This window comes from Meles meles, chromosome 11 (assembly GCF_922984935.1).
Source record: "Meles meles chromosome 11, mMelMel3.1 paternal haplotype, whole genome shotgun sequence".
In the NCBI taxonomy this organism is placed as follows: domain Eukaryota; kingdom Metazoa; phylum Chordata; class Mammalia; order Carnivora; family Mustelidae; genus Meles; species Meles meles.
In genome coordinates this window covers 82,040,827-82,067,020 of record NC_060076.1, presented here as the reverse complement: position 1 = coordinate 82,067,020, position 26,194 = coordinate 82,040,827, and the positions used below count along the sequence as shown (strand labels likewise).

The following is a 26,194-nucleotide window of genomic DNA, read 5'->3' as shown; positions in this document are numbered from 1 at the left end:
GAGAGCTCCATGAGAGCTCGTATTTTAAAGGAAGTCAGCTAGTTTTTGCAGCTTAGCAGGAACACATGGCCACACATTTCTCCTTAGACAGGAGAAGCCCAGAAGTTGCCTGCAAACAGGAGCCTGGGGCCACTGGCTGCTCTTCTCTGTGCCACTGAAGTCCTGGTGCAGAGTGAGGTGTGTGCCTGAAAGGCATCCAGACACATCTGTGCTCCCCAGGGCTTGCTTTTGTTCCCTTAATGTTGAGCAATTTAAGTTGTTTGAAGAGTATTAAAAAAAAAAGAAAGAAAGAAAGAAAACATGGGGGGGAGGGGGAACAAGGGAAAAAAAAACCCTGAGAAGTTTCAGGGATGACTCGGTAGGTGCACCTCTGTGCTGGGGATGTCAATATCAACTTGAGAATTTCCTTCTGCCGCTGAGAGTAGCAACCAATTCTGTATGGGGGTCTTGTCATCGATACACTCAATAGTCATCACTGATAATTTCAGAGAAGCCAACACCCTAAAGAACAATTCCTCACCAGACCCTGCCAAGTCCTGACATTTCTGCATGCAGGGTCCTTCCATTTCTTCAGACATAGCCATATGTAGGACAGCCCAGGCAGAGAGCAGAACCAGATGATCGAGCAGCTGGATTGGTGTGGGCCTCTCCGCCAGGCAGGCTTGATGCATTCTAATCCACATGTGTTACGGACCTGGAAAATGCAGCTGCTGGCTTCCTGTTGACGGGCATAGGCGAGGAGGTTAGCCTTGAAAAACCAAGGAATGTGGCTCTCTGCTGACTCATCTGTGTGTTTCTCCAAGAGTGGGATTACCCTGGAGTTACATGCTAATGAGCTGGATACACAGTTTCCTCCTCCTTTTTCTGTGTTCTCTTTATAGTAACATGCTATAAACCATCAGATAGATTAGCTCACAGTGAAGGGAGCCCCTCACGCTGGAAGTTACTCATCAATTTTTTTAGGCTAATTGTATCTTAATTTTTAACAACTTTAGTGAACTAAGATGATTCTTTCTGCTTTGTAAATAATAATCGCTTATAGTTTAGTTAAAAGGTCTTTTGCACATGATCTGTTTTTCAAAGTAAATGTAGTCCAAGGAATGCATACGTATGGGAACTGACTAAACATTATTTCGATGGTTCATTGTGTGAATAATTTTAGCTAAATTTCATACACATTCTGACTTTAAACTTCCTCCAGAGATAGTTGCCTTAAAAATGAATAAATACCATGCACTTATCAAAGAATCTCCTTGAGGCTATTCATGAGGGTAGGAAAGTATTTGTATGAGGCCAGAAGAACAGATGTGATGTTTGCCACTAGAAAACTGAAATCCGAATTCCCGTATTCTGCTACCGATCAGCATTTGCAGTGCCGGGAGATGGCTTTGGCATTAAATCATTTATTCAGGTTTTTTTTCCCCCAGTTTTATTTCCTTCTCCTTTGATGCCTTCCTTTCCCTCTTATGAAAAGTCTTCTCTAGTTTGTTTTTTTTTGTCTTTTCCATGCTTTTTAATACCCCGTCCATGCTCCTTAAAATGCACAAATCAGCTGTAGAAGCAAGGGCTTTTTGCCATTTGAGCGGTTTTCTTCACAGGACTTAATTCATGCAGTCTCTTCATTTATTTATTTACAAATACTTGCTGAGTACCTTCAGCACACCAGCCCAACACATGAGGTGCACCCAGAAAGGGGAAGAGGAAGGAAATGTCAGGGGGTCCCGTGACATTGTCTAATCCGATCTTACAAACAGAAACAGACATTTACACTGCACTTTTCTTCCCTTCTGCCAAGCCCAGATGATCTGCCAGGTCATGTTCATAAATAAAAAGTGTCAATGCAAACTTCCCTTCAAAAAATCAAAATGCAGCCTAACCTCCCCAGGAAAAGGCATCTGATGTAGCGAGTATCTTTTGTGGCAAGTCACAGATATTTTGACCAGCTCTGTTTGTGCACAGAGGATCCATGGACCAAGCCCATCACACTGAGGACTTTCATTTGGCATCCTTCTAGAATCCATGGCTCCTGTCATTTCAGGAAGCACTTAGCTCTTTGTTCTACTGCTTTAATCTGTGGAACCTGCAAACCCACCTCTCCCATCCCCCTCAGTTGCCTGGGCTGTGCCCTGCAGGCTGAGCCTCCCCTGCTCCTCTCCCCCACCCCTCCCCCCAAGATCATACCTGTGGTTTGTGGATACACTTACAAGTGCAATTGAACGCATGCAGCACCTGTGCTCTAGTTTTTCTCAAAGTGTCTGTATTTGGATTATATGACTGTATACAGTTAAACTCTCTTAAATTCAGGAACAAGAATAGACATCAGATAATAAATTAGGACCTTCTGTCATCTTTACTAGGCGAAAGAATGAAAAAAATGTCATTGAAAATCAAAAATGACAACTAAGTGAGCGAGGTTACCACGCCTTCCATTTCACTGCCCTCCCAGACTATGTAAGTCTCTCTTTTTCTACCAGCATGTTGCTGAAACCTCCCCATCCCCACTGACTCTTTCTTTGACCACCACTAAACTACTAGACCTTTTTTTTTTTTTTAAATTTCTAACTGATTTCCCACCATGGGAAAACAATTGACAGTCTAACATGACTTCTTAGCCTCCAAGGCCCTAACTTTTAATAACCTTTATTACCTTTAATTGCCATCATTTTATTTCCACTGGCAGGGCTGGTAATTTTAAGATGTTCCAATATATTTTTAATACCTACCTGTCTTGCTTTCATTTTGTAACACTTATTAAAAAGAATTAGCCGTGCTGAAACCATTAAGCATGCCATGTGTTGAATTGAAACTAAAGGTTTTGAAATGTATTCTTTTTGGAGGGTGTGAAGTGATTGCTGATGTATTACCGTTTGAAAGGGTAAAGCTATATTTTATGTTATTTTTTCACTGCACAAATAATAGTTCATCTTTGCCACTTAGCACGTTCATGAGATGTTGGTTGTGATGAATAAAGCTACATAATACACCTTAATTGGTAATCTGCGCATCATGTTTTTGAAGAAATGTCAAAGTGAAATGTTATTCACCTGGTCAGTGTCAGGGGTGGTATTAGAATCAGGTACTTGATTCCAGTCCCCGTCCAATCCATAGAAATAAGTCATTGAGTTCTTCTCTTCTAACACAAAGAAAAACAGGAGTAAATACATTTGATTCTATGGAACAAAATGTGCTCATTGGAAATACCCCCTGATTTTCTTTCAATATTCCATGTTTTATACTGTTGTACTCTGTGAACTCAATTTCATTTAATATGATTAACTTAAAACCTTTCCTTTTCCTGTTTACTGATCATTGAATACATGAGCTTATCTTCTCGCTCATTCACCAAAAAAAAGACGTGAAATCCGTAATTTCCGGATTTTATCTTTAGCCATTTGTCTGGTGGATGATTTACCTAAATATCTACCTGAGAACAGTTATACAGAACACCTGACAGGAAACGGCTAGATCGCTGCTTAATCTAGAGTCCTATATCCAAAATATCCACTGTCCCATCAGAGGGTTCCACCCATGCTTCCTAAATATGGGAGGTTTAAAAATGCCCTCTACCAATGAAAAACGGTGTTTGCTCCATGTTGATCTTTGAGTGGTGGTGTTAGGTTTGTTAGACGTTGGGGATGTTTTGTTCACTTGTGTTTTGCTTTCTTAACTCTAAGTATGTAAGTTTTAAAGGCATGTGGTTTCACACTTAAAATCCGTCTTCAAAATGGAATTAAAATGATGGTTTCTCTAAGGGACTATTATCTCTCTCCCAGATATATTTAGTTAATGAAGGGAATTATGTGTGGAGTAGTTTTGTGGCTTTGCCACAGTCTTAAGAACCTTTAAATTCTAGTAGACAGTCTGTTATTGATATTTTCTGTGGCCTTTGAGGAAGCCAATTAAAGTTTCTGTATCTTGGTTTGGTAGAATGTGGGTAGCTCATACCAAACATAATGAGAAGGCTGAGTTGAATGAAAAGTGCTTTGAAAATGGAAAACACCAAACATAAAAAGAGTCCTTTAAAAAGGGGGGGGGGGGTCTTAAGTGTATATTTGCCCATGTCACAGTTTCCTGCTCCTTGAAATGAGGATATAAATATAGAACTATGCTGTGAATCAGAATGCTCGGTTGAGGTTGAAATTAATTAAATTACCTTGAGTGGGCCGAGAGAAAAAATGAATTAAGGACTTTGTAATAAAATCATCATTAATACATCATATATTTTTTAATCCCATAATCACATAGCAATATGACTGTAGTATAATCATATATCAAACACAGCTACACTTAAGTTCTTTTTTGCAAATGAGCTTTAATGTTTAAATGTCACCTTGGCTTCAACCTACTAAATCTTAACAGTTGTAATTAATTGCTTCAACATAGGAACTGGTGATAGAAATCTGAACTGATTGCGGCCATCAGTGTCCTACTGACTCTTGAGTCATTAATATACAGTATGCAAGCTGTGAGCATAAAATATTATTTTTTAACAATATGCAAAAGCTTGTACACTTCAGAGAGAGTCGATGTCCCTTTTTGCGTCATCACCTGATAAAAATCAATTCCGCTAGTTCTAATGAGGCTGGAGTTGCCAGGTGTTTTTCAAAGTCTTCCTCCAGCATGTGAGTTTGGCTATTAATGGCCGCCAATCCTGGTATTTTGTGGTTACCACTGATATTCTAGACAAAGATAAAAATCATCAAGTCCTAAACCTGATGATCAAAATGCGATCAACCAGGGCCAAAGCTATTTTCAGGCCAAAAGTGCGTTGTGACTAAAAAGTAATGAAATGGATTTCTGCGAAGCGCTAGTAATTGGATTCTGACTCCAGTTACAAAATAAGACACCCAAAAAGGATTTAAGCCAGGACTGTCTTATCAGAATACATATACCCACACAGACACATTCTCTTAAGAAATTTTTTATTGTTGTTGTTTGTTTGTTTAGAAAAGCTTTTAAAATTCAACAACCGTTTTCTTAGTTGGAGTTTGGTGTTTGTTTAAAACAAAACAAAGAACTCACGCCATAGAATGCTTCAGAACCTGGGCTCCCAAGTCAGACAGCCTGGGAATGATTCTCAGCTATCTAGACAAATAAATAGTATATCTGGTCATCTGTATACATTCTTAAACCACATTATTAGAGTAAGTTTACATGTGATAAAAAGCACTATTTTAGGGCGCCTGGGTGGCTCAGTCAGTTAAGTGTCAGCCTTCAGCTCAGGTCATGATCTCGGGGTCCTGGATGGAGCCCCACATCAGGCTCCCTGCTCAGCGAGGAGTCTGCTTCTCCCTCTCTTCTGCCCCTCCCCCTTCACATGTTCTCTCTTGCTTGCTCTGGTCTCTCGCTCTCTTTCAAATAAATGATCTTTAAAAAAAAAAAACCACACACATGCCATTTTAAGTATACAAATGTGTATGCCCACGTACTCCTCACTGGAATCAAGGATAGAACATTTCCATCACCCCAGAAAGGTCTTTTATGCTCTTTCTCGTCACCTACCTACCCCCCGTCCTACCCGATGCAACTGGTATCCTTTCTGTCACTAGAGATTATGTTGGTTTTTGTAGACTTTTATATAAGTAGAATTATTCAGAAGTGGTTTCTTCCTCTCTGTATAGTATTTTTGAAGTTCCTCTGAATTATTAGTTATATAAGGAGTTAATTCCTTTCTATCGCTAAGTGATTGCCTATGGTGGAAATGTACCACAGTTTATTTACTCATTCACGTTTTCACGGATGACTCTGTGGTTTTCAGTCCAGGGTTGTACACTGAGTTGGTATGAGTATCTACGTACAGGTCTGGGGTGTGGAGAGACACAGCTTTGTAAATGTGAGACAGTCAGAAAAACTCTAGCTTAAACAGCGACCCTGAGGAGGGAGAAGCTGCGCACATGTCTAACCAGTTGTGTAGAGCCTCGGACAAGGCAGGCAACTTAGACAAAGATTTGGTCAAGGAAAAAGTAGGAGGCTGTCAGAGCTGGCATGTGTGGCAAAGGGAAGGCTGAAGAAAACAGTATTATAGACAGAATTTGGCACAGTTCTTCATTCGTAGCTGGCACGGAGCTAGAACTGCCATCTGTAGGTCATGCATCCTTCTCATGTTTAATATGGAATTAATAAACAGTTGATTTTCTGTTAAGACTTTTGTATGATAAAAATGGAGCATAGAATGTGTGGATGTGCGTCAAGCTGTGGCAATGAAATGCGGTGGGGGTAGCTTAGAGATGCAGTGGGCTCCCCTCCCACGTTCACATATTACACCCCCTGCTTTATGTTCGCTTTTTGTGTTGTAACACATCAGTTCTCTCGCAACTTATCTTTTTAGTCTGATTTGAATTGTGGTTTTCATTTGTCAGTGATTTTAGTGGGTGATTGTGGATAAAGGGTTAACTTCCTCGTTTGTGTGCTCTGTTTTTCTCTAAGACTACTTGGATTTCAATAAATGGGCTTGAATATATTGAGAAAAAGCATAATCTGATCGCTAATGAATTGTATTAATGTCACATATATAAACTCGATCAGAGGCATAAATAACTATAATTGGAGGGCAGAAGACTTTGGAGAACTTGACTTACCATTGGGAACTGAAGCTGGTCTGAAATACGTTCTTGGGTGGCTACACGTTTCGTTTGTTTGCATTTCTCAGAGGATTGGGATTAAACGTGGATGCGACCTCCACGGGGAAAACAACAGTCAGGGGGAGAAGGGAGAGGGTCCAGTGTGTATAAAGGAGCAGATGAGGTGTGATGAGGAAGGTAATTGAAAGGAAACTGACGGCAAAGCTGCTTGAGTCCCACAGTTAGGAGTTCTCGTTTCATTTGAAGAACGTTTTGGAACCACTGTGGTGATTTGAGAAAGTGAGTTGGTAATAGTAATAACGTCCAAGCAAGTTGATTCTACTTGAAGTTTTATTTCTTAAACTGATGGTATAAATCCATTGGTCCTACAATATGTCCTACAAAATGACATGCTAGGTCAGAAACTGATTTGCTAAAATGGGTGTGAATTCTCTCGCGGCGATCATTTTATATTATTTTAGTATGCAATTGTGTATTCCTGACCTTAAAGGCTGTGACATGCAGTGAAATTTTTGATCATCTCTTGCCTTCCTTCTAAATGAGGGGAGTTCTAGAGTTGAGATATATAATCATCTTGGCTAATTTTTTTTTTTTTTTAAAGAAGGAGGAGAAATTCTTTTTGAAGTGACTCTTTAATAAACCCAGGGCAAAAAGTGTGAGGACATGATGGCTCCTTGAGAAATGTCAGGCCAGTAAATGCGCTTCGAGAAGGCCTCACACATCCTCTTTGACCAGAATCTTTCCGTTGGTCATCCTCGTTCACCGTGACCTTCTGAAAGCCACTTAACTTCCAATATTCAAATTCTTTTTCACAAGCAATTATAGTCTTTGTATTCGCCATGTGACTTTGCAGAAATTTCAGGCAGGCAAGCAGCATAATTTTGGGCTAGCCTCTTGAGTTGCTCTAAGACGGGTGCAGGTTGTGTGACAGAAGCAGTAACAGTTGATAAATGACTTTTGCGTAAGGTTTACATGAATATATTTTTTCTTTGCCATGAAGCAAATTTAGAGTCATCGTCTATGATCCTAGGGAACTGCATTGCTCATTTGAACCCACCAGAGACTACCACTATATACTTTCTTAATGTACTGTGCAAGATGGTTTTGTCTGGAAATCATTTGCTTCTTTTCATGTTGTAGCCTCAGAAGTATCCTCGGAGCCAAGGCAGAAGATATGCGTTCAGCCTGGTTCTAGAATTTAATGTCGTGCATCTCAGAATTCCTTGTCGAATTCCAAGCCATATTTGACTAAGGAATCAAAGCAGATAGACAAAAATGTAAGAAATATCTGGGGTTGTCTGATGGGCTGCCATCGTTGGTTGCACAGGTTATTAACTGCACTAGGGAACCAAACTGAGGGGGTGGGTAGAGCTGGAAATCCAGCCTTTGTCCCAGTCACCAAGCTGTGTGCCCCAGAGGGGGACGATGTCGACCTAGAGACAGAATTATCTTTCTCTAGTTCATGGAGATCCCACATGGCCCGCCCTATTGCACAGCATTTCACTATAATTCCTCTCGGAATTGTCGGAGGCATGAATATCTTTTAAAAGATACTGACCCAGAGATGGTTTTGTTCCTTTTCACCTTCAACTGTTACTTCAACCTTGACATTCACAAAACCACCAATAGCAACTAGCTCAGTGTTAGTAGCATCAAATAGAGCCTTCCAGTGCCCGTGATGATTTCATCAGAGCTCTCCAGACAAAGTCTGAAGTAAAATCTTAGAATTTTAAGTGATTGTGAGTGCTAAGTACAAATCCTTTATTCTTTTCATAGTCTTTTTACCTTCTTTCATTTTTGTGACCAAAAATGATTGATGCTTCATGAATTCAAATGTATAATCACTTTCATTTGAGGTCAGTAGAAGATTCATAGTCGGGGTTGAAGCATCCTTTTGAATATTGACAGACAGGGGCTGCCTGAGCACAGACATAAAGCAGTGGTGAAGGCTTTCTTCGAAGCTTCTGGGATTATCATCCAGCTGTCATGTGAAGGTGCTCCCCACAGACCATCTTGTCTCCCGTCTGTGAAATAGAGTTTTAAATGTGAAAGGAGCCATGTGATTGAGGCACACGGGAGAAACTCTGGTAGGAACTTGTACATATCAGCTTGGACGCCAACATCAGTCTCCCCAGCGTAAAGGGCAGCACCGGTTCTCTGCCCCGAATCCCACTTGCCTGTGACCACACTAAGTTGGTGGTAAATGGGCACTGCATTAGCTATGAAGACTATAAGAGGGGAAAAGGGCCTTCTGATGACTCTTTTTAAAATATGGTTTTAGCTCGACCATTCTCTTACACTGTACACAAAGATAAACTCGAAATGGATAAAAGACCTCAATGTGAGACAGGAATCCATGAGAATCCTAGAGGAGAACATAGGCAGTAACCTCTTCGATATCAGCCACAGCAACTTCTTTCAAGATATGTCTCCAAAGGCCAAGGAAACAAAAGCGAAAATGAACTTTTGGGACTTCATCAAGATCAAAAGCTTCTGCACAGCAAAGGAAACAGTCAACAAAACAAAAAGGCAACCCACGGAATGGGAGAAGATATTTGCAAATGACAGTACAGACAAAAGGTTGATATCCAGGATCTATAAAGAACTCCTCAAACTCAACACACACAAAACAGATAATCATATCAAAAAATGGGCAGAAGATATGAACAGACACTTCTCCAACGAAGACATACAAATGGCTATCAGACACATGAAAAAATGTTCATCATCACTAGCCATCAGGGAGATTCAAATTAAAACCTCATTGAGATATCACCTTACACCAGTTCAAATGGCCAAAATTAACAAGACAGGAAACAACGTGTGTTGGAGAGGTTGTGGAGAAAGGGGAACCCTCTTACACTGTTGGTGGGAATGCAAGTTGGTGCAGCCACTTTGGAGAACAGTGTGGAGATTCCTCAAGAAATTAAAAATAGAGCTTCCCTATGACCCTGCAATTGCATTGCTGGGTATTTACCCCAAAGATACAGATGTAGTGAAAAGAAGGACCATCTGTACCCCAATGTTTATAGCAGCAATGGCCACGGTCGCCAAACTGTGGAAAGAACCAAGATGCCCTTCAACGGATGAATGGATAAGGAAGATGTGGTCCATATACACGATGGAGTATTATGCCTCCATCAGAAAGGATGAATACCCAACTTTTGTAGCAACATGGACGGGACTGGAAGAGATTATGCCGAGCGAAATAAGTCAAGCAGAGAGAGTCAAGTATCATATGGTTTCACTATTTGTGGAGCATAACAAAGAACATGGAGGACATGGGGAGATGGAGAGGAGAAGGGAGTTGAGGGAAATTGGAAGGGGAGATGAACCATGAGAGACTGTGGACTCTGAAAAACAACTTGAGGGTTTTGAAGGGGCGGGGGTGGGAGGTTGGGGAACCAGGTGGAGGGTAATAGAGAGGGCACGTATTGCATGGAGCACTGGGTGTGGTGCAAAAACAATGAGTACTGTTATGCTGAAAATAAATAAATTAAAAATATATATATATGGTTTTAGTAAAGATGGCGTAGCCCATCCTTTTCCACCCCACCCACCCACCCACCCCGGAAAGATCTTTACGTTGGTGCCAGTGCCTGCAATACAAACCAGACCCAAAGACTCAAGGAAATCCTGAAAGTGAATCCTGCTCTCTCTATACAGGTAACTTCCTTAGGCCAGGGCATCCAGCAAGGTATGGTTACGTGCCAGGCAATGGCTTTGCAGAACCCATCTGGATACATCTTCTGTGAAATAAACAGATCCAGACTTTATTTTTTCCCTTAAAATCTCAATTCAGACTCTTTACACATGTTCACATCTTGCTAGCCTTAGGCATTTCAAAGCAGTTAATCTTGTATCGCACATCCCGATAATGGCTTCAACAGGCTTCGTTTTATGGTATCATAGCAGAACACATGGTACACCCAGAGTCGTCATTGCAAAAGCCAGAGAAGAGGGCGTTATGATCGCTGCTGGATGTTAACAAATGTGAAATCGTTCTTTGCTACTCGGTGCTGTTCTGCCACCTGCGTGTGCCTGGCTAGCTCTAATTTGGGGGTGGGGGGGTTAGGCTTGACTCTAAAATAAAGGATCTTTTCCATGTTAATAATATCTTCACCCTCGGAGAAAATCCCTGATAGACACGACTGAAGGAGGTCATCCTCAGGAAGAACATGGGAAGGGGGTGTGGGCCAGATGTTAACTTTCCCCCCAAGCCCCACATATATCTTTTTCTGCCCAGGATATTTTAATGAGCTTTGAAGAAGAGAGCCGTTTTCATGCTGCTGACTTGCAGAAGGCAAAGAGGGTAAAAATGTTCCTGTGTTCGTTTGTGGTAGACAGAGAGAGTTGTGACAGAGAAAGCTGTGAGATGTCTCTACCCTCTCTGCCACCTCGTCATTCTGAGGATGATACTTGATTTGAGAAATGACTCGCAAGAAATACTATGTGTCTCATAGACACGTAGTCTGCCGTCATCGACAGATACGTACGTGATGCAAAGATTCTGAACACTTGGGATTGAGTCCGTGTGACTTTGGGCAAGTTCTTTTAATGTTTATGAGGCTTACTTTTTCAGCTGTAAAATGTGAATAGTACTATCTTGCCAATAGGATTGTTGTAAAGATTTCATTAGTTAATATGTAATAAAAAGCATATGTGAGATATTCTTTTTACCTCCCATATAAAATTTCTTCTGGGCATCTTATTTTGGGAAGCATGCTTGATACATTAAATGTTCTTCAACTATAGAGATGGGAAGATTAGTTAAAATAGCGAGATTTAAATGCATTAAATAGAACCTTTAGAGCATTTACTATTTTTCAACATTGTTACTGAGCTTGGTGTTGTATCTCAACTCTGTCAAGCCCAGATTCTGGCTTGGGAATGAACAGAGTTTAACTCCTTGAGTGATGTGCCTCCATCCATAGAAGGAACTATCTAGAGCAACCCATGCTCAATGAGTGAGGGATATCTATAGGTTAATTAAGGGAATTTATCTCCTTAAAATATCTCTATAAGGGAAGCCAAAATGTGTGTGGTAATCCATATGAAAAGACATTAGCATGATTTACCGTAGAGTCAGCTTCCATTTCTTGTGCTGCTAGCATGAGGGGAAGGATATTAGGAACGCTGTCCCCAGAGACTCAGATCCCGTGTTGGAGATTAGCCTAATTAACCAGGCTTTATTAACTGGGGTTCCAGGAGAGACGCCGGCCCTAACACCCTCAGGGAGTGGTTCTCAGGACCAACATCAACTTTATCTGAGAACGGGTTAGAATCTAACGCCAATTATGGACCTTAATTTCTTCGTTGTTGTTGTTTTATTTTTAAATTTGTATTTAAGTAGACCTGACACACAATGTTACATTTGTTTCAGATACACAACAAGTGATTCAGCTTCTCAATACATTGTGTTCTATTCACAAGTGTATCTGTCGCCATATGCAATTACCTTATCGCTGACCGTGCTCCTGGTGCCATGCCCTTTGCTCCTGTGACTTACTCATTCCCTCTCTGGAAGCCTGTAGCTCCCACTCTTCTTCCTCCCCTCTCCCTCTGGCACCCATCAATTTGTTCTTTGTATGTATAGGTCCAATTCCACTTTTTGTTCATCCATTTGTTTTTTTGTTTTGTTTTGTTTTTTGTTTTTTTTTAAAGGGAGATTAGCAAGTATTTTTTTTTAAAGATTTTATTTATTTATTTGACAGAGAGAGATCACAAGTAGGCAGAGAGGCAGGCAGAGAGAGTGAGAGGGAAGCAGGCTCCCTGCAGAGCAGAGAGCCAGATGCAGGACTCGATCCCAGGACCCTGAGATCATGACCCGAGCCACGGCTTAAACCACTGAGCCACCCAGGCTCATCCATTTGTTTTTTATACTCCGCATATGAATGAAACCATATGGTATTTGTCTTTCTCAGTCTGATTTACATCACTTGGCATGTTGTCACAGATGGCAAGATCTCATCCTTTTTTACAGCTGTGTAATATTCCTGTGTGCGTGTGTGTGTGTGTGTGTGTGTGTGTGTGTGTGTGTCTGTGTACCACATCTTCCTTAGCCAGTCATCTATCTGTGGATACTTGGGTTGCTTCTATAATTTGGTTGTTGCAAATAATGCTGCAATAAACATATGGGCACGTATGTTTTTCTAAATTAGTGTTTTTCCTTTCTTTGGGTAAATACACGGTCGTGGAATTCCTGGATCATGTGGTATTTCTACTTTTTAATGTTTTTAAGAACCTCCCTACTGTTTTCCACAGTGGCAGCACCAATTTCCCATCCCACCAATAGGGCACAAGGGTTTCTTTTTTTGCCACCTCCTGGCCAACACTTGTTTTTTGTGTTTTTTTACTTAGGCCAATCTGACAGGTGTAAGGTGATCTCATTGTGGTTTTGTTTTGCATTTCCCCAGTGATGAGTCAGGTTGAGCGTCTTTCCATGTGTCTCTTGGCCGTTTGTATGTCTTCTTTGGAAAAAAATGTCTATTCAGGTCCTCTGTTCATCTTTTAATCGGATTGTTTGGGACTTTTTGGTGTTGAGTTGCAGTTCTTTATATTGGACATGACTTTAAAACCACTAATCAGTGGGACCCAGCAGGTGGGCTTCCGCAAGTCCTCTGGGTGATTCTGATGCTCACGCTAGTCCGGGAACCACTGACCCAAGTCCTCCCCTGCACATAGTGAATCACCATTTTTTCCTGCACATCTAAGTGCTACCAGTCCAGCGCTGCCCTTAGAAGACATAAAAACATAAAGTCTCAAATCATGTCTTTTTCCAGAGTTTGGATAGGGAATCCTAAATCTGAAAAGTGCCTTTTGCACCCAACTGCACTCATGCTTTTTTTTGCCAATTGGACTCTAACCCTCTGTTTTCAAATTTTGTATCTGCCCCCCACCCTTAGAAGAAAAACAAAAACAAATAAACCTTTTCCATCTCCTACTGCCTTCATTTGGTCCTCTCTTATACAACTAAAAATTCCCAGCAAGTCCTCTGAATTAGCTGCTTCCTTTTCCTTACTGGTGAGCCCCTCTGTAATTCTCTGCAATCTTGTTTCCACTTCCACCTTTGAAGTGAAATTACTCAGTGAGACTTTCAACCATCTCCTGCTTGCCAAATCAGAAGCCCCTTGTTTTTCTGTGAGGTTTCCTGCTTTTGATCTACCCAGCCCACGTCGCTTCCCTTGCCTTTTATGATGCAAAACTAGAGATGCATTTCTGTCCCTTCCTTTACCTTAGCCATTCCCTAAAGTCTGTGGCTTGGAGAGTTCTGGAGTCTGGAGGGAACAGCGCACACTCTCCCCACCCCCCTTCCTCTCCCCGCCCCCTCAACCCCCCCCACCACCTCTTAATTCCTCAACTTCCCCCCCCCACATCTCTGCCTTTCTTTCAGTTACAAGGATCACCTCCTTATTAGTGATTTTCAGTTCTACATCATCAATGTTGTCTTTATCTGTTACCAATCTAAAAATCTCTCCACAGGGCTCTCCCCATGTCATTGCAAACTCAAAACTCCAGAAACAGGGTCTTTCAGTCACCTTTTACAAAACAATGTCTCTCCCAAAATGTACCTCGGTCATCAGGGGGTCTCTTCTCTAGACCACCCTGTTCACCGTCTTTCCTCTCCCTCTCCTCAGTCTCCCATGATGTGGGCATTGTGACATTTCATGGCCTCCTCCTAAGTTGACCTCTTGTTTCAGTCACTGTGTCCATAACCTGGTTTACGATCCCTCATGCCTGCACCCTTGAAATAACCAGTTTCCTGCTTCCTTCCTTTTAACCTTTCATATCCTATATACCAATGCCAGATCACTCCTTCTAGAATATCTGTTGAATTAATGTCATTTCCTTGACCATTGGCTACTCACTGCCTGAGGTCAAAATCCATCCGTGGGATTTCAGGGCCACACAGCTTTCTTGAGGAGGCCACCATTCCTGATATCCTGCTTTCATTACCTAGCCCCAAAGATACGTCCATGAATCCACATCTTAATTCAGGATTGAAGGACCATCTCAAATCTTTTTCTTTTAAGAGAATACACAGTCCTCATTAATGGCCTATTTTTTGAGAGTTCACAGGCATTTCCATGTTATTGTCCCTAAAACTTAAAAATGATTTGAGTTTTATGTAAATGAAAAGGAATGTTCATGAGAAGCCGTACATAGTACTTGAAACTTAGAAAGATAAGTGGTAGCTTTCTTCCTAATGAGATGGTGACATTCCCAATTGCAAGGAATACCTTCTTCTTTGTTGTCCCTCTGCTTTGTGTTTTGCGATCATCAAAGCAATAGTGAAAAAAAAAGTAACAGTGAGTAATGGCTCCGTATCGCTTGAACCATGGACGAAATAACCACGTCTTTGCAACCACTGTTAACCACTACCTGTGAAAATGCACTCACCGGAAATAAACATCAACCAGAATCTCTGTTCCTTCCTTTTATGAGAATGTAAGGACAAAGCAAATATAAAGGAAAATTAAATGAAGAATTACCTGAAAATAATATGTAAATGATTCACAAATATGAATTTTGGCTGCCCGTTCACCAAGATCCTGGGGCGGTAACTGTTGGCTCAAGTTATACACCAAGAAGATCTAGGCTGATGAGCTAATAAATGGTCAGTCTAATCTTCAATAAGCTTTTACCCAAAGACTTTTGGAGTACATTTTAGATCTTGTTTTCGTCTCCGTCCAAATGATCTTAGTTTCCGAAAACAAGCACAGTTGTGATCCGCGTGGGCCCTGGGATACATGGCTAGCTCTCTCCAAGCTGCTAGAACGTTTTCCTACCTCCGTTTGAGAAAAAGACTGGTCAATTCTCTTAACCAAATGACTTGCTTATTATAACCACATTGGAAGCAAATTAAAAGGGAATGGCCAGAGAAAAGAAAATAATTAGACGTTTTTCTTAAAATAGAAAAGGGCCCTTGAGAGAAGGCTGGCAAATCTCCTTAACTCTGTAAATTAAAAAAAAAAAAAAAATCTAATAGAAAGATATCTTTACATATGCATATGCGACAGAATACATCACGTGTCTATACTCCAGAATGTAATTAAGTCCATTGCACATGGAGAAGGGCTCACCAGTGTTTTCCTCAACCCTTCTTACTCCGTGTCTGTGCAGTGATGAGCCTGTCAGACTCCTGTAGCTGCTGACCAAACCCATCCCTCCAGGAGCTTTGAAGTGCAGACCGCCCCCCCACCCCCCACCCCCGCAGACAGCCAGGTAGCAGTGTCTGGAAACTTCCCATATATAAGGCCTCAGCAGCACCAGTGATGGCTGGCATGGTTGGATCTGGCTGGAGTTGTTAGTAGAGCCTGAGATTTTAGGAAGAGCGAGGGAAAGATAAAAACAAGCCGTGCACAATAAGGCAGGTGTCGGCGCCTGCTCCCCCCACCTTCCGAGTCTGCATTTTGCACCACGGGACAGAAGAAAAAGCTGTAACTGTCGCTCCAGCTTTCTAAGAAGCTTAGGTACCTTTCACCCTGAAATCTTTTAAAACAGTATGAAAGGAAGAGACTGATGTCGGAGAAAGGGATTAAGGAAAGGGATGATGTGGGCAATTCTGGAAGCGTCCTCCTTCCTTCTGTCTGCGATATTTAGGTGTCGAAATGCTGATAGAGGACTGAGGAGCTTTGCTTTCACTTTTTCATCCTTAGGAATCTTACATTTTATGTTTTCCCAATTTACTATTTATTTTTACTTGAAAAGGGCAGTCCTTCAGCGGCCACCTAAGGCAAGTAAAGGGTCGGGGCTCTCTCCTGTTTCACCCCCTCCCCCTGTTTCGCACGTTTGGCTTGGTTTGATTAACTGGCTCAGGAGGCGGGAGGTTGGGGGGGGTGCTCAGGAGGGGGCGGGGCGGGGGGAGTCCCTGGTGGGAGCAGTCATCTCAGAGCAGGTGGTTCAGCACAGTGAGGATCAAAGAACCCAAAGGTGCGAGGTCTCCAACAGCTGCAGGACCTCTTTGATCCCAGGTTGGAGGCTCTCCCCACACAGATCAAGCAGTGCCCCTCAAGACAGGAATTTGCGGAACTCCTTTTCAGTCTGGTGGTTTACTTAAAGGTAGATGAGAACTGCAGCAGCCCTAGAGCGAGGACACCCCACCCCCATCATGGTTGGCTCTCCCTCCCCCGCATTCTGCTCTCACCCCCTTATTTCCTGCCCTGTGTTTACCATGAACGCCCATCCCTTTCTGATCACTCACCACACACACCACCCACTCTGGGCTTGCTGGTTTCCTCCTTGCCCCAGGAAACCACACGTAGACCTGGTGATCATTTGTCCAGGAGGCTGCGTCCTGGCCCCTGGAATGTCCTCCCTGTATCTCCACCTGGTTGAAAAGTTGCCAGGTGACAAAATGCGATCCAAATACCACCTTCCCCTCCTGGGTCATCTTCCTGACTCCAAATTTCAGCTCACGTGTATCCAGCACTTTCTCTGCACTAGGCTCCATCAGGTTCCTTTATCGCCATTGTTTGTTAGTTTGTTTTTAACCCATGGATTTTGTGCCCTTTTCAAGTCTTGTTACTCAGTCAGTGCATTTGTTTGTTTCATGGTGAAATCGTTAAGTTGCCCTTTTCTCATGCCTGCCTGAGAATACATATCATTTTCTGTTTCTTCTGGGCCCTCACCGAGGTGACTACAGAGCCTTACACCCCCATGAGTGTTACGGTAACTAATCAGATCAATTATTTGGATGTATTGAAATTGACTCTTTCTCATAATCAAATAAGAGAACCTAATGGATCAACCATGTTTCATATCTTGGTGATTATGTGCATCATAACCAATACAAATAGAGTCCAACATGCCCGTATACCCTCTAGTCACTCAATTATTCGTATTAAAAGATAGGTAAGCTCAAAATCTTAAAAAACAAAAAATGTTTTTTAACCAACCAAATCCTTATAAATATAACAATATAAATGTAAATAAATTGTTATTTATTTATAATAAAATAAATATAATAACTAAATCATTATTTTTAGAGTCAGCATGAACTTTCTATTTGGTGTAATATTAAAAAAAGAAAGAAAGAAAGAAAGAAAAAGCTTCAAAATAACTCACTCCACCGGGTGGCTCAATCAGTTAAGCAATTGCCTTGGTCATGATCCCAGGATCAAGTCCTGGGATTGAGCCCTGCCTCAGGTTCCCTGCCCAGATGGGAGTCTGCTTCTCCCCCTCCCTCTGCTGCTCCCCTTGCTCATCCTCTCTGCTCTGTCAAATAAATAAATTTTTAAAAATCTTAAAAAAAAAATAGCTGGCTCCAGGAAGGACACTCTACTAAAAAGACATAAAAGTATCCCAAGTTTCACTCACTGGTTATAGCTTCCTGTGCTCGGGAACTTTTTTTTTCTCCCCCCGCTGAGCTTTCTAGCTTTTCTCTGGAATTGTTAAGGCCTCCGAGCTAGAGCTGTTGTTTCAGCTAAGTGTATCTGTTTCCAAACTGTGCAGTCATTTCCTTACGTGCTTAAGGATTAGCTTCCCTCAGCACTTCTAGTCTCATCAGAAAGTGGAAACACACCTGCTGGAGAATATTATCTATTTTCTTGCCTTCTCTCATTCATCTAGCTGGTGCAAGCAAGGGAAGCCTTCAGACTCCTTGGAATAAAAACTAGCTATACTTGGGGCACAAGACAATTCCACTTTTCTCAACTTATCTGCATAAACAGTCGTGCAGCCTAAGGCAAATATAATGTTTTTCAAGTATTGCAGATTCCCTTTTTTTCAGCTTGCCCAGCATCATTCTGCTTTTTGAAATCTACCTCAATAACTTTGCCTAAAGATCTTTAATTACTCTGTAAACATGCTTTGTTCCCTTGATAGCTTTCTAAATATTGATTTTTGAATCTTAATTAATGTTCCAACTATTAATTGAATGTTTGCTGCCCACACTCGTAGAAATGAAAAATGCAGTTTGAGCTGCTTGGATTCCTCCTCACACCATTATAGCATCTAACTTTATAGAGTTTTGCATTTTACACAAAGCTGCCCAGAGACAGCTCTGCTTGATCATCATAAAGTGATTTTCAGGCTCAGGTTTTGCTCTGAGCTTGGCAAGAGAAACGTGTGCAAATAAAACTAATTTAGGTACAAATGGCCATAGCATCGCAAGTTGTTCTCCTGGTATAGTTGCTATAATCGTATTTTTTTTAAACGTGAATATTGGTTCTATACATGAATAAATATGGTGCGTTAATGACTTTACAGAAGTCGGTGATAAAAAGAACAGAGCTCCAGATTCCCCTTATAATTCTCACAAAAACACTTTATGCCACTTGGTGAATTAAATAAAATTTCTCTATCAGTTGAGTTCCTTCACTTCACAAGTACGCACAGAAGCTCTCTTCTAGGCACAGGGGCTCTGCAGACACTGGTGACTGTTCTGGTAACTCTGTGACAGCCAACTAACTTGACTCAGAGAGTCACCAAAAAAAGATCTGTTTTGGGAGCACCTGGGTGGCTCAGTCAGTTGGGCGTGTGCCCTCAGCTCAGGTCGTGATCTCAGGGTCCTGGGATCTAGCCCCGTGTGGGATTCCCTGCTCAGCTAGGAGTCTGTTCTCTCTCTCTCCCTCTGCCCCTACCCCCCATGCTCTCTCTTAAGTAAATCACTAAAATATTTAAAAATTACCAAAAAAAAGATCTGTTTCTGAATTTATAGGTCACTTTAAAGTATGAAAACTCTGTATTATATTTTTAAAATTGTGTCAGTTATAATCATATCTTTAAAAAAAATTAATGCTTCCAAACTACTTAATAGCTATTTCCCTGGTTAGCATCATGTTTTAAAAGAGTTTATCCGCCAACATGTTCTTTGTGCGATTATTTTCTCATTAGCACTTACTGAAAGCCAAACAAGTAATTGCAATCAGAATACATGGAGTTGATATATTGCCAACATCACCACCCCTCTTAAAAAGATACACATTTATTTTCTTTTTTTCTTAGGCTGGGTATCATGACTGTGGACAAATACACGATTTCCAGTATTTTAAAATACAAAATATCTCCATGACTGAATGAGCTTTACCAATCTAATGGAATTCCTTCATTTATTAATATTCTATTAATATGATGTTTTTTCCGTTCACCTGCCAGTTGGTAGTTGAACTGGAACTAGCCAGCCTCTTTTCTGAACATCTACTTGGGATAGATGCGTGAGTGGACGTTGTCTCTGGAGGGTAGGAATAGACTCAGAAAAGCAAACAAATTTAGAGCCTTCATAAAGACTCAAGGTGCTTTTCTACGTAACTCAAGCGCTTGTTTCTCAGGCTTGAAGCATTTGTTGTATTTGATGACTCTGGGTGTTAATATATGTCCTAAGGGTTGTTAGACTGACAGTCACTGGGGACGGGGGTGCGGGGAGGCAGCAAGAGCCCCTAAGCCAGAGTCCAGGAAGCCCTCATTTTGCCCCTCTGACCCTCTCCAGTTCCTACCCAGCCTCTTCCCCTCCCTGTTCTTGCCAATCAAATCTTTCATCTTTTTTCCCTAAACTGAGATTAAATGATAAGTTGCTCTAGTTTAAAACCGCTTGATAGGATCATGGGGATATTTGGATTCTGGGCAGAGTCAGAGAGCCTGGCATGGCATAGCGTGTTTCATTTCAGTTCCTCTAGGGTAAACAATGCCTTGGAATGTTCACAATGAAATGATAACAGATCATTGCCTGTATCGATGGTTAAGTGATAAGTGAAAACCTGGGATATCCATGAACTTGCATAAGAGATGTCCACGATTCGGTTTCCTTAAACCCACACTTAACATTCCTCCTGTAACACGTGGATCACTCTGACTCTGTTTTTTTTTTTTTTTTTAAAGATTTTATTTATTTGACAGAGAGAGAGATCACAAGTAGGCAGAGAGGCAGGCAGAGAGAGAGGAGGAAGCAGGCTCCCCGTGGAGCAGAGAGCCTGATGCGGGGCTCGATCCCAGGACCCTGAGATCATGACCTGAGCCGAAGGCAGCGGCTTAATCCACTGAGCCACCCAGGCGCCCCACTCTGACTCTGTTTTAACTAAGGAGGTGAGATCGCCTCATGTCATGTCCTGTAACTGACACTAAGTATATAGAGTTGTTGATACAGACCTGCTAATACACAGTTAACAATCTGTCATGAGGTTATTGATGAGTTTTGCTTTCTTCATTCTTTTCTGGCTGTATTTCCAGGTTTTTACAATATATATACATTTCTTTTTAATCAAGAAATTGTCATTTATTTTTTTTTAATATTTTATTTATTTATTTGACAGAGAGAGAGGTCACAAGTAGGCAGAGAGGCAAGCAGAGAGAGAGGGAGAAACAGGCTTCCCACTGAGCAGAGAGCCCGATGCGGGGCTCGATCCCAGGACCCTGAGATCATGACCTGAGCCGAAGGCAGAGGCTTAAACCACTGAGCCACCCAGGCGCCCCAAGAAATTGTCATTTATAATAGCAGTTACAGAAGTACATGTATGAGAATCCCACATATATTCTTGTTATCCCTAAGTCGGTTTATTCAGTTTCCTTCAGTACGTCCTGTCCGGCTGAGTACCTGATATTATAATAATGAGCCCTTACCTTTGTATAGGTCTTAATGAAGAGTTTCTCACTTGGGACAATTAACAGTACTTAATCAACTCAGTAATGGTGACGGGATAGACAATCATATTACAAACATATTACAATCTCCCTATTACAAGGAGATTGTGGGTTAGCTATTTTATCTTTTTTGCCAAGAATTATGTAATTAGCGAATAGCAAGGATAAAACAGTATTTCCTAATCCTAACACAGTTTTCCTTTTTTATATGCAGTCATTTCTTCCTCCCCCCCATATGTATAAATTTCTGCTAAATCCCATGAAGCATATGAAGAAATACAAGTCCTAGTTCTTGTCATCAATCAGTTCACAGTATAGTTGGGGTACAAAGACATTTGCTCTTGGAATTAGCCATTCAATTAATAAGACATAAGTAAAAAGTGCAGTGTGTAAGACAGTGTCTGGCACAAAGAAGGCACTCAAGAAATGTTGGATGGATGCACGGATGGGTGGCTGGGTGGCTAGATGGGCAGAAGCTCAGACAGACGGACAAATTTATTAGAGTTATAGGGACTAGAAAAGAGAAAAGTTCCTTCATGACAGATGGCTGAGTTTCAGTAAACATCTATTGACTTTTATTGATCAGAGGATATTTCAAGGAGGAGATAGGCTAGCGAAGCCTTCCAGAACTTGGGAGTGGAATGTGACTCTGCAGAGAGCAGGAGGGAGGGAATTCCAGGCCAGGGTTTCAGCATAAGCCAAAGCAGTGAGGCAGAAAAAGCAAGGTATGACTGGGAATTGTAAAGGAATGACCTTTCTAAAGCATAGATTTTGGTGAAGAGGTTGTTTTGCAAGTAGAATGGGACTCTATCACAGAGCGTCTTGAATTTCAAGTGGAAGTACTGAAATAGTCCAGAAGCATGGGCAGTGACAGATATTTTCGTGTTAAGTAATATTATACAGAAAGTGCTTTATAGGCAACCAATCTGGTCGCAATATGACTTTGTGTTAAATATAAAGATATGAGATGGAGATTTTGAAGTATTTGCTCAGATTTTAGAGTATTTTTTAGAAAGAACTACACATGTGAATATTGCTGTATCATCATTAAAATATTCCTGTATGCAGGAAACAGAAGGTCACTGGAGGGTATAGGGTGGGGGGTAACCATAAGTTAATTTTAAAAATATTCATATATGTGACTGAAATTTCTGAGACCATTATGTCAAAGGCAGATTTAGATCAATAGGTATTCTTACTGAGAACCAAAAGATTACAACATTGGACGACACATCTAGAGGCCGCCAAATATTGCATGCATAAAGTTTAATCAATTTTTCCTATGCTGGAGGAACGGTAATAATTGTTGTCTTCTGAGATGTTCGGCCTTACTCCTGGATATGTCAGAAAACGGGCATTTCTTGCATGTGCATTCTTGTTGTGCCCAGAGAGGGTGTAGACACTCTCCTTTTTCTTTAAACCTATTCATTATGTTACAAAATTGATGAGGTCGTCGCTTAAAGCGGTTACCAGGTAAGGCCTTGGAGCAAAACTCCATGGGTTAGAATCCAGCTCAATCACAGCTACTCGGTCTTGGTTCTCCCTCTGTTCCTCAGCGTTCTCGTCCCATGAATGACGATCACAATAGCACCAGCATCTTAACATCATGGAGAGGGTTACATGGAAAAAGACGGTCTAGTGCCTGCCACGTGGTAATAATCCATACACGATAGTCCTGTTACAAGTCCTAATACGTCATCGCTGAATAATAGACATCCATTTTATGACCTTGTTAGGTTTGTTCACATGTGTTGTTTTATTTGTTTTTTGTTTCTTTTTTTTAATCACGGCTAAAAAGAAGGCTAAGATTCCATAGGGATGTGTCTGGGCTCTTGGCCAGAACCCAATATAGACAGCCTAGGTTGATTCTAACTTCCATGAAGCTGACCAGCCTCTTGCCTCCCCTAGTGAGCCACCTGTATGGATTTGGACTGATGGATGCGGAAGCCATGGTGACGGAAGCAGAGAAGTGGACCACCGTTCCCCAGCAGCACGTGTGTGTGGAGAGCACAGACCGGCAAATCAAGTAATACTCGTGGCAAGCAGTCAGCATAGCTATTTCTTGAAAGAGATCAGGCTGGCACAAGCCTTTGTTGTCCGTGGAAGCCAACATCTTGTGTTGTGTGGTGTTTTTTTTTTTTCCTAGCATAATTTTAAAATTCTCATAGAGTGTCTAGGATGCTAAGCCGTTAAATCCACATAAAAGGACTCAAGGATCCTTAAAAGCATCTCGCAACAGGGGATTTGGAGGACCTTACAAATGGGCATTCTTAAGGTTTCTACTCAGCCAATATTTCTATTTCATGGTGCAAATGTTCTCCCTAAGTCAGTGTACTCCAAAATCCTAAACTTCATATTCTGGAAACTGAACTCTGTAACGTGTAATAACGAATTATATTTTCAGTATAGTATATAAAAATAACAATAGGTTGGAAGTAAAATGGATAGAAAAGAAGAAGTAGGGGGCATGAAGGAAGAAGAAGGGTCAGCCATAGGAACAAAGGCCAAAAACAAACAAACTTCAGGCACAGTCTCTGAGGTGGGAAACGAATCACCCCCAACTTGAACTGTTGTCAGTGTGACCACAGCCCCGTGTTCCGGGGGAACAGTGGCACAGGAGAAAGCGGGTGAAGAAGCCAGGCACGTTCAGGCCAGAGGAAACGTGGGTTATCGAGCAAGGAAGTGGTAGACCAGGGATTTGAACCAAAGTCATAGTAACCCTCCCGCTTTCCCCATACTGCCATACCCTCTAGCAGTAGTCCAAAAAGAATATTCCACAGATCGGCAACATCACTGTCACCTGGGAACTTGTGAGAAATGCACGTTCTTGGAGCCACCTCGGCCCCCCTCAATCAGACATTGCAGGCAGAGGCTCAGCTCTCTGCATTTAACAAGGGGATATGCTCAAGTTTGATAGCCCTCCCGGCATGAAGATAAAAGAACCCCACTTCCCCCATTTTCTCTCACTTGCATCTTTCCCACTCTCTGATAACCAGGGTTAATCCTTGAAGGGACCTTGGGTGACCGCACTGTGTCCTTTAGCATCCAGCCACCTGCAGCTTGTGTGACATGGCGTGATCATTCCGGGCCCACAGGTTTACCCAGCCCAGCCCCTCCAGTGCTCTGCTCACACTAGGTCTCTCTCTGTTGCAGGACCATTCGCCCCAACAGTGCGGTGCGGTCCATCTACAAAGCTTCGGGCTGTTCCGATAACCCCAACCACCACGTCAACTACCTGGAGCATGTAGTTGTACGCATAACCATCACCCATCCCAGGAGGGGAGACCTGGCCATCTACCTGACCTCGCCCTCAGGAACCAGGTCCCAGCTTCTGGCCAACAGGTACTGTGATGGCCTCTGGCCACCGATGCATACAGGCGGCACCAACACTCCCCTGTTGTGGAAGGTAGAGAGCGTCACCTGCTCTTGACTCAACCCTAAGAACCAGCCTAGGTGGCACTGAGATGTCAAGATGGCATAGTCAGTCAGAGCTCTCACTGCCCATACATAAATGAAGAGGTGTAGGGGTGCCTGGGTGGTGGTGGTGTCCAACTCTTGATTTCCGCTCAGGTCATGATCTCAGGGTCCTGAGATCAAGTCACATGTTGGGCTCTGCACTCAGCAGGGAGTGTGCTGGAGAGTCTCTCTCCGCCCCTCTCCGTTCCTCCCTCCCCACCCCAAAATGAAGGAATAGAATCTTTTTTTTAAAACAAGGGATGAAAAACTGCCTAGAATCTTTAGGAATGGGACAGTGTAACATTTAATACTTGGATAATAGTGCAGTGATGCCGCAGAAAGAAGGCCACCTGTTGTCGTTTATCCTAACAAAGAACTGCAGAGCACTATTAGGGCTTTGAGATTGTCTCCCCTGCCCTTAAACGTCTGCCCAAGTTTGTTCCAGATTAACTGAATTCTCTGGCCCAGTCCTTGTCCAAGGTTAAAGGAAATTCTATATGTTTTATTTATTTATTTATAAGATTTAATTTTTGTTTTGGGGGGTCTTTTTTCCCTAAGATTTTATTTATTTATTCAACAGAGATTACAAGTAGGCAGAGAGGCAGGCAGAGAGAGAGAAGGGGAACCAGGCTCCCCATCAAGCAGAGAGCCCAACACAGGGCTCGATCCCAGGACCCTGGGATTATGACCTGAGCCAAAGGCAGAGGCTTTAACCCACTGAGCCACCCAGGCGCCCCATTCTATGTGTTTTAAAACAGGTGTGGGCAAATTTTTTTTCCTGCAAGGAGCCATTTAGTAAATGTTTTGAGCTTTGCAGGCCATGTTTCTGTGGTAACTGTTCAACTCTGCCTCAGAGCAAAAAAGCACCTAGGGTGTGTGAATGAATGGGCGTGGCTGTTTTCCAATAAAGCTTTATTTACATAATAAATAAACAGGCAGCAGGCTGGATTTGGCTTGAGACTGACTGTAAAGGTTAGCCCTTTAGTCTTTATTGCCCAATAGGGTACTCAGTTTCTTGTCTTAACCTCTTGCTTTTTCCCTGCTCCCTCCAAACACTGATCCAGGAGGTAATTGCACTGCCAGGATCATGCTGAAATTCCAGATTGTTCTAGCTCGAGTTTTCTTTTGCTGCATAGGTTTTTGAATGGTTGGGAGCATGGGTAGCAGGTGCTTATCAAAAAGTGGGACCCGGGGGTACCTGGGTGGCTCAGTGGGTTAAAGCCTCTGCCCTCGGCTCGGGTCATGATCCCAGGATTCTGGGATCAAGCCCCGCATCAGGCTCTCTGCTCATCGGGGAGCCTTCTTCCTCCTCTCTCTCTCTCTCTGCCTGCTTCTCTCCCTACTTGTGATCTTTGTCTGTCAAATAAATAAATAAAATCTTTAAAAAAAAAGTGGGACCCGAATGGGGACAAGTCAGGTTGTCTTATACACTTTGTTCCCTCTGTGGTTCTAAAATGTAAACCACAGCCGGAAGCCTAAATGTTTCTTTAATTTGATCTTTTTTCCTCCGAGATGAACATTTAATGGGAGCAGAAGTCTTATCATGAATGGCATATATATGAGAGCCAGTCTTTCATACA

General features: G+C 42.1%; 1 protein-coding gene across 5 annotated transcripts in view; it reads left to right on the top strand.

Moving 5' to 3' along the window:
• PCSK5 (proprotein convertase subtilisin/kexin type 5) overlaps nucleotides 1-26,194 on the top strand; it is a 455,881-nt gene that overhangs the window by 228,317 nt on the left and 201,370 nt on the right. For 3 of the 5 annotated variants that reach the window (XM_046022867.1, XM_046022871.1, XM_046022869.1), the window contains exons 11-12: nucleotides 23,067-23,184; nucleotides 24,312-24,500. In XM_046022867.1, the coding sequence (XP_045878823.1) occupies nucleotides 23,067-23,184; nucleotides 24,312-24,500 (307 nt within the window). Of the gene's footprint in view, nucleotides 1-23,066; nucleotides 23,280-24,311; nucleotides 24,501-26,194 lie in introns of those variants that run through there. The other 2 variants (XR_006820794.1, XM_046022868.1) reach the window with 2 other exon arrangements.